Source organism: Triticum aestivum, chromosome 5D (assembly GCF_018294505.1).
Source record: "Triticum aestivum cultivar Chinese Spring chromosome 5D, IWGSC CS RefSeq v2.1, whole genome shotgun sequence".
Classification (NCBI taxonomy): Eukaryota; Viridiplantae; Streptophyta; class Magnoliopsida; order Poales; family Poaceae; genus Triticum; species Triticum aestivum.
In genome coordinates, this window is record NC_057808.1 from 492674933 (window position 1) to 492686693 (window position 11761).

Genomic DNA, 11761 nt, shown 5'->3' on the forward strand with positions numbered 1-11761 from the left:
ATTAACTCTCTTCCTTTTCTTCTTTTCTATCCCTCCAAATCGAGCAACACTTCAGTAACGAGAAGAGGCCCGAAGAGAAAGTTGCGCGCGGATGAAAGGTACACGATCATCGAAATTGATCGCGCTGGCCAACCGATTGAACCCCTCCGGACCAAGCAAAAATTTAATGATCAGTATGGGGTTCTAGTGAGGGACATGATCCCGATCAGCGTCGAGCAATGGTGAAGCCTAAGGAAAAAGACTCGCAGGTGTCTTATGTCAACGATAGGCAGAAAGCTGATCTTTGGACCGCGCTGCAGGAAAATTTCACCTTCCCGCCAGAGGAGGATCCGGAGAATCCAGTTAAAAAGCCAATGATCAAGGCTTATGCTCTTAAGAAGATGGTTGAGCTATTCAGGAGGTGGAAGAATGAGCTGAAATCATCGTTTGTCGACCGAGACAAGACTCCTGAATTCATCGGCCGATTTGAGAAGATCAAAGATCAGTGGCCCGAATTTGTCACCAAAAATAAATCTGAGAGAGCAGCGAAGGTGTCAGCGACAAACAAGAAAAATGCTGCAAAGAAGAAGCATCACCATCGCACGGGGTCAGGTGGCTACCTGAAAGCCCGGCCGTTGTGGGACAAGGCTGAGAATGACCTCATTGATAAAGGGATCGAACCAGAGACGCGATGCTGGCCAGACCGTTGCAGGACTTGGTTCTTCGGGGTTGGGGGGAAATTGGACCCTGTAATAGGGAAGTGCGTTTGAACCGACGAGCAGCTGAACACACCCATCGAGAAGCTTCAGGAGTATATCGAAAAGGCGCAGCAAGGGACGTTCGTTCCGGACAGAGAGAATGACGAGCTCACAGAGGCCCTCGGGAATCCTGAGCACCCCGGACGGACACGAGGCACGCCAGGCTCCCTTTCGTGGAAGGCTGGATTTCCCGACGCAGGCCTTTACAAACGCCGGGAGAGGAAGATGAAAAAGGAGTTGACCCAACTACAGTCACTGCCCGCAAGGGTACAAGCGCTAGAGGAACGAGAGGCAGTTCGCAGCACGCGACCTGCCGAAGCTACACCCGAAGCTACCCCGCCATCTCAGCGGAGAAGCAGGGGCTTCCACGGAGCTGCTTCAGGAGCCTGTCTTCACGGCTCCTGCTAGCTACCCCGTAGATGCTATCATGGAGTCTCAGCATTGCCACCTTATGACGCGGTGGATGGAATTGAAAGTCAAGGCGGCTGTTGGCTCTGTTGCACCTCCTGAACCTGGCGCAACTTTTCACTGCCGGCCGATTCCAGAAGGATATGCTAGGGTGATGGTGGATGAAATCACAGAAGGATTTGAGGACCTCCAGCTTGACTACCCTACGGGTGAAGGGGAGACTCGGCTGGGTTCTTGTCTGAAGACTCCATGCCTATGGCAGAAGGAGCTCATCAACCTTCCGAACTGGATGCCTCCGCCTCCTCCTCCTCCTCCGGCGAGTCAGGGCACTCCACCTCCTCCACCGCCTCCTCCTCCGACGAGTGACGATCAGGGCACTCAGCCTCCTTCTCCGGCGCGTGGCGGCACTCCGCCTCCTTCTCCGCCTGCGCCGGCGCGCCCGAGCAGCCACCAGCCTCCTCCTTCTCCGCCTCGCCAGCAAGGGCGGAAGAGACCCGCCGCCGCCCCGGCTGCTCCGGTGCATCGTAGTCCTTCTCCTCCGCCTCGTAAGCAAGCACGAAAGAAGACAGCCGCAGCCGCTCCGTCTGCTCCGCATCTAGCAGTACAGCCAGAGGCGGGAGGCAATACAGATACGGTCCACCTCTCAAGCCTCTAGAGAAGTTACCGTACGAGAGGACCGCGGAGGAAAACGCGAAGATCGTGCGGACCGAAGTGAAGGACTTCTTTGAAGGGTTGAAAGCAAAGAGACATCCACCTCCGGAGGAGAAGGTAGATCCGGTAAAAGCAAAGCGCACTATCGATGCCCTAAGGAAACCACCAAAGTCTCCGCCGAAAACCAACTATGAGCGCATTACTTTAAAGACATATATTGAAGCGGAGCGGTCGGGAAGTACTGTCAGTGATCAAAGGTTAAAAGAACGACGAGCAGCTGGGAAAAAATTGCCCAACTCGGCGAACAAGCGAACCAATCGTTCCCCCCGCTCAATGTGTCTAGCGACATCGTCGCTAATGCTCCGGGGATGGTGCCCGGTTATAGCAATCTTGGAGATTACCTGCCCGACGATGTACATTATGATTTCTTGGAGGTGGACGAACACAGATACGAGTACGGGAAGCCTCTCGTCAAAGATGAAAAATCTCTAACAACGATGATGCGAAGATTCCATAATTGGTACATGAAAACCTGCAGAGAGTCTGGGGGGACAAATACTTTGTATCTGAGAATTAAAGAGGAGCACGACCTCGTTGGAACTGATTTGTTGCATGTTCCATTTGAGGAGTTCTTCCAGTTCTGCAATCAAAAGCCCTCGATAAATTAACGGTCACTTGCTACTGTCTGTAAGTACTACTTGTGTCATTAAGTCTCTATATATAGCTCAGCTCTTTCATTGCATGTATTTATAATTATCCTCACTATATTATGCAGATTGAAGATCGTCGAGTGCAGAAAAGCAGAAATGTATGATATTGGGTTCATTAACACAAATCTCATAGATGAATTTCAGGTTACAAAGAACGCCGAAGAGGCCGAGGCCAACTTGCTCAAATCATTGTTAATAAATCAAAACAAAGATTTAATACTCTTTCCTTACAACTTGAAGTGAGTGTTACTGTCGTGTGCATGTTCGGTTTCCCTTATTACTCGAGCGAGGTTATAGTAATGTAATTGATGAGTTATGCATGCGTGCGCAGTTTCCACTATATTCTCGTGGAGATTAAGCTTGAGCGGGGACTAGTAACCGGCTTAGACTCGAGACGAAAAGATCCCGAGACCTATGCGGACATGACTAAAATTCTCAACAAGTAAGTTCAATCGATCATTATCGCACCATATCGGCAACTTTTTGTTCATTTCCTAATATCTCAAGTAATAATTATTTTCTTTGTCTTGCAGGGTTTGGAAACAGTTCACCGTAGAAGCTCCGGGACTGCCGAAGGAGCTGCTATATAGATACCCGAAAGTAAGTACTACTAGCTAGATAGTTGCGCGCATCTCCCGTTGATTCTAGCTACTTTCATCAATGCCATTTATAATGCTTCATTATCAGTTTGATTGACCTCTATTTCTCGTAAAAATGCTTGTGGCAGGAACAAGGGAATGATTACTCTGGATACTACGTGTGCGAGTTCATCTACAACGCGACTTTGAAAAATAAGCGGGGCTACTCTAAAAGACAATATGAAGTGTGTAAGCAATAATATTCACAATTCCATTTTATTACACCATCATTTCTGCTGAGTTTCATTCATATATATGTATTAACCCCCTTTTTCAAATTAGACGTGGCAGATGCGGAATGAACTCCTACCACAAGATCGCATGAAAGAAGTTCAAGAGGAATTGGCGGGATTCTTTCACTACAAGAAATATGTCAACTTGTGACCCTCACTACTGGCCGCTGAAAGGTCATACTTTTTCATTTGCGACCTTTTTGTGACCAAAAACAGAAGGTCAAAAGCTGGCGGTCGTAAACTGAAATTAACGACCTTCTCAAAGAAGGTCGTTGAACCCATGACCTTTTGTTTTGGTCACTGGCTGTCTGCCGAGGCCACGTCGGATCCGACGTGGCAAAATTGCGACCAATTGAAAAGGTCGTTGACAAGATTCAGCCCGGTCCGATTAGGTGTTTTACATGGGCCGAGCCCAACAATTCAGCCTTTCTATATTTTTTTCTTGTCAATTTTTGGTCAGACTTCATGGGCCAAGCCCAACATTGCAGCCTTTTTATCTTTTTTTTCAAATGAGTCCAGCCCAATGTTTTCCAGGTTTTTCTTTCCTAGGCCTTGGCCTTTCCACATTCATCTATTTTCGTTTTACTTTTTTACCCAAAATATTTGTCCAATATAATTTGATCCTTGGCCTCTTTAAGGTCCAACTGCAGCCCATTTAACGAACATTTTCGAACCAGTTTGAATAACAATATGAATCAAGTTACCACGAATTAGCTGAATATTACGGAAATATCTCAGAACACACATTCTACAAATTTCCATCACATATGTATATTATACAGATCCAAGCAACCTACGACATGTTGTAGTCAAGCATTCAGGTGCTGGAATACTCCAGAATAGGAAAAATAAATAGAACAAGTCTATCTAGTGCTTCACGACGAGAAAACATTGTAATCTGCTTCTTCAAGTACTGCTTCTTCCTTTTGCAAAACATCTGGACATTCAAAAGAGAACAAGAAGTATGTCACTGATAGAAGAAATATTACGCGAATACTTTTAATAAAAACTAAAGACACACAAGTATTTTATCATTCTACTTATTATTATTTTAACAAGATCATTCTACTTATCTGAAATAGGCATATTCGTCAAAACTGGGAATTGAATTGGCACATATGACAAACTTAGCAAGAAATAAGCATTGAATGTTTCACATACACGACAAGGTTTAAAAACAATCATTCAAAGTTATAGCAGATCAAAGTTCCATTTGAGTATAAGGAACAATACTCATATTCAATCAATAAGCAACTATGTCAAAATTAATTCAGATTTACTAATGTGTGTGTCAAATGATACATGCATCAAGCATAAGGCCATCAAGCATCATGCCCTTATCTGTTCAACAAGACAAGAACATACCTGACTTTGTGTTGATATGATGGATGGTTCTGCAGTTGAACATCAGTCCGCATCATCGTTGATGATGGACGCCGCATGTACTTGTCCATTTAGAAGTATACCATGCAAAATGTTACACAAGCAGGTATTAGCATAAAGTAGAGCTTCTATAGTACATGTAAACTTTAGATATGAAGGACCAAGAGTTCCGGAAGCAACAAATCTGGCATGGATAAACCAGGACATGATGAAACAAATTATTCCTTGTGCATTTAAACAGGAATATGGTGTCCACTTCATACTACCACGTCATCATCAGGATTAAAACAACACATTGATACTCAGAGTGCTGGATGAGATAAATATCGGTTGAAACCAATCAGAGCAGGGAGCAAAATAGATCCTCTATTTAATTGTCATAAGAATAGAAGCTGAAGGACAAAGATGAAGCACCCTTAGCTCAGTTTGCTAGCACACAGGCCATAAAAATCGGCTCAACATTCAGAAAGCACGACTCTAATCTTAATGTTGTGTGGAAACAAGACAAGAATTGTACAAGTTTAGTACTGTACACAGCAATGAGCATAACTTCAATACTGCACAACAAATTTAGTCAGTTATCAAATCACCTTGTGGCTATACCACATGCTGACATCAATCACACACAACTGTTCTAGATTGAATCCCCACACACCGCATATATAAACCGAACTACTGTACAGACAGATCACATTTGCTTTCCCAGATGACAAAATGCAAGACACAATCACGGATAAATCCACGGGTAGAGACCTAAGCCAGGAGAATCACCACCCATACCTTGCCTATCTGCAACTTGTTGAACACATCCAGGAGAATCCTGTAGTTCTGGATCATGTCGTACTCCGTCTTGGCATCGAAATTCACCTGCAAAACACCCCAAAATGAGCATCGCATCGCAACCATCTAAGCCAAGCCGCCTAAGCGCAACGCTCCAGAACAGATCAATCAGGCCAGAACGCCTCCTAACCTTGTGCATCAGCACCAACCCAGGGTGAAGTATGTCCAGCAGCTGGCATTGCACCGCCCCCGACGCCGCTTGCGTACTTGATGATCCAGGCCCCCACGACGACCACGTCTTGATCCATGCGGAGCTCCACCTCCTGCACGTCTGATCCATGCTCCAGTGGAGGCTCGGGCTCCACCCTCGAATCCGGCGGCGCCTGCAGAAAGATAGAGAGAGATTGAGCGAGTCAAACAGAGAGAGGGGACATGTCCAATATACAAGTTATCATGGTCTATTAGCATTCGCAACAGACTAGCAAAATGCATTACCATTTTTGTTAATAATATGCATCATGTTCAGGTACTGGTCATGCTATTGAAGCTGATCATTGTGACTAACACCAGCACGGTGCATGATTCCAGCAAATGCTGATTGACCAGTCACCTAGATCGGTATTGATTAACATCAACCAGATAAAAAATGTATAATGTGCATGCATGGCAGTGACAATCTTGCATATAATGTTTACTGCACAAACATTTTTTAGCTTAAAAGTAGAAGCAAATTATGGGCTATTCTTTCAATCATGATAAAATGATTGATCATGCCCCCAAAATACGTTTGAGTGGCAGGACACAGCATAGGACAGGCCACTCCGTAATTGAAATACTGAACTGGGTTGTTAGAGCTAACTGTAGTGAGAAGTAGAACGACAAACAAGACGAAAATATAAATACAAGGCCAACTGAAACCTGGGTTTAGTACACAGGTACAGTTTAAAAGCAAATCAGATCAACTATAAAATCATGCACCTGGGTTTTACTTATCAAGGTTTTTCACTTTCCATTTATAAAACACAACAGCTAAATTGATTAGAGAAGTTCAGAGAGAGATTTGAGAAATCTAAATTAGAGAAAACTTCAGTTCTGCTCTCTCATTGGGATGATTGGATGCCCTAATTTTCTCATTGGACAACTCTCTCTAGCTACGAGATAGTATTTTTTAGCTCCTCTTCTCTACTGTGCATGCAGTGCAGGTATGGTAGGTCAGGGCCACCCAGCTAGCTAAGTTCGACATTGCTCGGTTGGAGAAGCATTACATTTACGTGGTGGTGGCTGGCTGGCAATCATGGCTGCTAGCTCATGCTGCCAGTGTGCGTGCACATCTCCCTGCTGGAACCAACCCAACCCAAACGAAACAATAGTAGCAAACCACACATGTACCTACCAGTAAACTTCAGTATGAAACAGTTTCTCGCCGAAAGAAACTACCAAAGCATTTCCAAGAATTTCAAAGAAACCGCCTCAAGTCGATTCAGCCACTTCACAATGAGGTCGCCATTGCCTACTTGCTGGTCTCGAGGTTGCCGTCGCCGCTCATCACTGGCAGTCTCCGGACGCTCTACGTTGCCACTTGCGCCACCCATGGGCTCGCTGGTCGCTGGCTGCGCCTTCTGCTCCCTGCTCGTGGATTGGCGGAACAAGAAGTGCCTAAAACAAATGGCAAAGTGCAGTTATGCAGGAGATCCAATTTACAGTACCTAATCATTCAGAGCTTTGACTGGGCGTTTGTTCTTTTAGCAATTTTTTTGCTATAATCCAAAGTTATGGACATGCTTTATTGGTACGAGGAAAGCATGATCGATGTATATCAGAACTTGCTGTACTTTCTGTATCAAGGAATGAAATTATGTGGTTTGGAGGCATTTTTTGAAATGTGCAGTGTTCAGGATTCAACTGGCTTCCAGAATTATAGAACTGAGGCTGTGAGTGGAACTAGGATAAATTAATCAGATTTAACAATTGCTTTCAGATTCTACTTACTCTCTACTGAATAACTGGAAATTACTACTCCAATAAGTAACAACTCCCTAACTCCATCTAGAAGTTGGACACTGACTCTCAGTTCTACTGATTCAGTCATAGTTTACATTCAGCTACTTTTAGAAATCAAATCATCATCCAAATGCAAACTGTGTGGCACAGATTTCACGTACCATGTACACATACGGATCCGGGCGGCCACCAGTGCCCGCACGACGCAACCCTCTCTTCTGCTTCAGCAACCTGCGAATTCCAAACAGAGAGTCAGCCAACAAATTTCAGAACATCTTCAGAGATGATAGTTGGATTAGCGGAAGTGTCCTACTCACCAGCGCAGAGCCTTGCTAGTTACAGCGTTGTCGCCGACGGGGGCGCGGATGGCCGTCTCCGTGACCGGCGCCGCCTTGGACCACGAGAGCGACTTCATGATCGAGTCCGCCCTCCGCACCAGACTCTCATAGCCGTCGCTCGCCAGCGGAGGTCGGCGGCATCTCCCCGACGTGGCCGTGGACCGGGAGGACGCAGCTCCCGTGATGGTGCTCCCTTTGCTGGCCACCACGATGCCCCTCTCGCTCTCCTCGTAGTTGTTGATATCGATCCAAATTCCCTTCCGCCTCTTCATCGGCTCACCCTGGAACAGCTTCCTGGTCGCCTGCGCCAGCACCTAGAGGCAACGACCAGAACCATCGATCAGTGCATCGCCGCAGAAGACGGATACGACGGACAAACCGCGAACTAGCAGGCGAGGAGGTTGGTTACCTTGGGGTCGATGCGGCGAAGGGAGGCGATGACGGCGAGCACGCGGAAGGGGTCGATGGAGAGCAGCAGGAGGCGAGGTTCTGCATGCGCGGGCAGCAGAGGGGCTCGCCGGTGGCTCACCGAGGGAGAGATCCAGGAGGGGATGGGGAGGGAGGTGGCGGCGCGATCTGGAAGGCGAGGAGGAGCGGGTGGTGGCGCGCGGGCACTGGCGGCGAGATCGGCTGAATCGGGGCGGGAGGTAGGTGGCGGCTGCGAGGAGTGCATCTGAATCGGGGAAGAGAGGGGAGTGGAGTTAGGGTTTGGGTGCGGCGGCGAGGGAGGAGGGGTGCGATGGGATTTGAGCTTGGGTTTGGGCTGCGGGTGGGGGTATCTCTTTTTTATTTATTTTTTCTGTACATAGATGGATGGACGGATGTGGGATGGAGAGATGGATGGATGGATGGATGGACGGGTGCCATGTCATCGATCCATGGGACGAGTTCTGATTGGTTCGGAAAAAATCAGTGATTTAAAAGTATTGAAAATAAAGGGATTTTGTGAAGCAACTATCAAAAATATTTTCTAGAAGGGCATCACACAATTTTTTACTAGAGCTAGACCACATCTTATGGATAAGGACCAATTTGTATGCATTTCTGATCTTTCTAGCTATTTTTAATCATTTTCCGGGTGGCAAAAATGGTTTTTTTTGTGAAGAACCTACCAAATATTTGTTGCAAAATTGGACTCCATCAATTTTCTAAAATACTAGTCCATATTTAATATACAATTGACCAAATGGTTGGGTGTCAAAAGTTTTGATCCACCTCTCGTGAAAAAGACAAATTTCCGTCGGTTCAGCTGGAAGCGGTACATAACTATCTATTTAATAAGAGAAACATCAAAAGGTTTCCAAGATTCAACAACTAGCTAGGAACGGTCAAGCCTGCCGTTTTGACCGCATTTTGAAACAGGCATAAAAAATTAAAAAAAAAATCAAAAAATTGGAAAACCTTCGCATTGTGTCATCATATGTGACCAAGTTTCCAGGAAAAATAATAAACTTGTAAAACGGCAATTATTTTAAAAAAGTGTTCTCATAAATGAGCTATCATGCGTGAAGATTCATGGCTTTCAAGCGAGATGATCAATCTTATGGCCACATTCATGGCATAGTTTGTTAAAATGATCTCATATTGTGCACAATGGTGCATCTTGGAATTCCAAACAATGTTGCCTAAGGGAATTTTCATTTTCTTTGGACGAAAAATCAATTTTCCATTTTCCGAGTGACCGGAATGAGGTTTTTTTGTGAAGAACCTACCAAATAATTGTTGCAAAATTGGACCAAATCATTTTTCTAAAATACTAGACCATATTTAATTCACAATTGACCAAGTGGTTGGGTGTAAAAAGTTTTGATCCACCTCTGGTGAAAAAGACAAATTTCCGCCGATTCAGTAGGAAGCGGGTCAAATTTGAACTGTGGCTGCCTCATAGTTTGCTCTTTATTTTTTCCAAAAATCATTTCTAGGTACATAAGTATCTATTTAATCAGAGAATTTCAACCACTAGCTAGGAATAGTCATTCCCGCCGTTTTGACCGCATTTTGAAACGGGCATAAAAAATTCAAAAAAATCAAAAAATTGGGAAACCTTCGCATTGTGTCATTATATGTGGCCAAGTTCACAGGAAAAATAACAAACTTGTAATACGGCAATTATTTTAAAAAAGTGTTCTCAGAAACGAGCTATCACGTGTGGAGATCAATGGTTTTCAAGCCAAATGATCAATCTTATGGCCACATTCATGGCATACTTTGTTCAAATGATCTCATATCGTGCACAAGGGTGCATATTGGAATGGCAAACAATGTTGCCCAAGGAAGTTTTCATTTTATTTGGACGAAAAAACCATTTTCCATTTTTCGAGTGCCCAAAAGGAGGTTTTTTGTGAAGGACCTCCCAAATAATTGTGTCAAAATTGGACCAAATCAATTTTCTAAAATACTAGGACATATTTAATGCACAATTGACAAAATGGTTGGGTGTAAAAAGTTTTGATCCACCTCTGGTGAAAAAGACAAATTTCCGCCGATTCAGTAGGAAGCGGGTCAAATTTGAACTATGGCTGCCTCATAGTTTGCTCTTTATTTTTTCCAAAAATCATTTCTAGGTACATAAGTATCTATTTAATCAGAGAATTTCAACCACTAGCTAGGAATAGTCATTCCCGCCGTTTTGACCACATTTTGAAACGGGCATAAAAAATTCAAAAAAATCAAAAAATTGGGAAACCTTCGCATTGTGTCATTATATGTGGCCAAGTTCACAGGAAAAATAACAAACTTGTAATACGGCAATTATTTTAAAAAAAGGGTTCTCAGAAACGAGCTATCACGTGTGGAGATCAATGGCTTTCGAGCCAAATGGTCAATCTTATGGCCACATTCATGGCACCGTTTGTTCAAATGATCTCATATTATGCACAAGGGTGCATATTGGAATGGCAAACAATGTTGCCTAAGGAAGTTTTCATTTTCTTTGGACGAAAAAAACATTTTCCATTTTTCGAGTGCCCAAAAGGAGGTTTTTTTGTGAAGGAACTCCCAAATAATTGTTACAAAATTGGACCAAAACAATTTTCTAAAATATTAGGACATATTTAATGCACAATTGACAAAATGGTTGGGTGTAAAAAGTTTTGATCCACCTCTCGTGAAAAAGACAAATTTCCGCCGATTCAGGAGGAAGCGGGTCAAATTTGAACTGCAGCTGCCTCATAGTTTGCTATTTATTTTTCCAAAAATCATTTCTAGTGACATAAGTACCTATTTAATCATAAATACATGGTTTTGTGGCGATACGTCGAGGTTTGGGCGGTGGCCGAGGGCCCCAACTCTAGAGCGCGTAAACTCGCATGCCCGCCGCGTGACCGTGGCGTTACCATGTGTTCTGGGCGGCCTAGGCATGTCTAGTGGGTTGGGCACTCTCCAGGTAGGTGCTAGGAAGAAAATTACAACATAAGATTCTCACGAGGAGACCGATCGATGCTCAAACATGAATTAGCAGCCAAGTGTTTGATTAGCGGTACGGGAAATGTACATGGCTAATGGGTGTGAGTTTTGGCTGAGGATGATCAGTTATAAGAAGACCGTCTTCACAAATTTTCAGCTCAAAAGGAGGAGCCTAGGTGGTACTTGCTTTGCAAAGTACCACACTGGACATAAATACGAATGTTGAAGCTGGGCTCAAAATAATGAATGGATTGAGCTGGCATTTGGTGGAGGATGGTTATTTGGGCATAGGAAAGCACTATAGAAAATGGATACTATTTGGACAAGCCAAAGTGGTACTTCCTTCACAAAGTGCTGCTCTGAACAGAATAGGAAAATGAATATTGTTGAATTATTTTTGAACTAGGCAAGGAAGGTTTTTGACATATTTGATGAATATATGATCCAAACAATTTATGAGAATTTTGTGGAAATTTT

At 44.2% G+C, this 11761-nt stretch overlaps 1 protein-coding gene across 3 annotated transcripts; it reads right to left on the reverse strand.

Annotated features, from left to right (window-relative positions):
* Window positions 1-4068: 4068 nt before the first annotated feature.
* Window positions 4069-8639, reverse strand: LOC123123118 (uncharacterized). Of its 3 annotated transcripts, none has more exons than XM_044543566.1 (7): window positions 8289-8639; window positions 7859-8193; window positions 7703-7772; window positions 7055-7196; window positions 5731-5923; window positions 4743-5627; window positions 4069-4314 (listed from the first exon to the last, which is right to left on the reverse strand). In XM_044543566.1, exons 1-4 carry the CDS (start codon window positions 8550-8552, stop codon window positions 7086-7088), a joined length of 780 nt encoding a protein of 259 aa, XP_044399501.1. In that variant the 5' UTR covers window positions 8553-8639; the 3' UTR covers window positions 4069-4314; window positions 4743-5627; window positions 5731-5923; window positions 7055-7085. The 3 variants fall into 3 exon arrangements, with proteins under 3 accessions (XP_044399501.1, XP_044399500.1, XP_044399499.1); XM_044543565.1 differs by having other exon boundaries at window positions 6978-7196; XM_044543564.1 differs by having other exon boundaries at window positions 6934-7196; window positions 8289-8638.
* Window positions 8640-11761: the final 3122 nt, after the last annotated feature.

Coding starts and splice junctions, on each gene's coding strand:
- LOC123123118 (XM_044543566.1), bottom strand. CDS start 8,552: ATGCACTCCTCGCAGCCGCCACCTACCTCCCGCCCCGATTCAGCCGAT. Junction 7,773..7,858: donor ACTAGCAAGGCTCTGCGCTG/GTGAGTAGGACA, acceptor TGGAATTCGCAG/GTTGCTGAAGCAGAAGAGAG. Junction 7,197..7,702: donor CGGATCCGTATGTGTACATG/GTACGTGAAATC, acceptor CATTTGTTTTAG/GCACTTCTTGTTCCGCCAAT.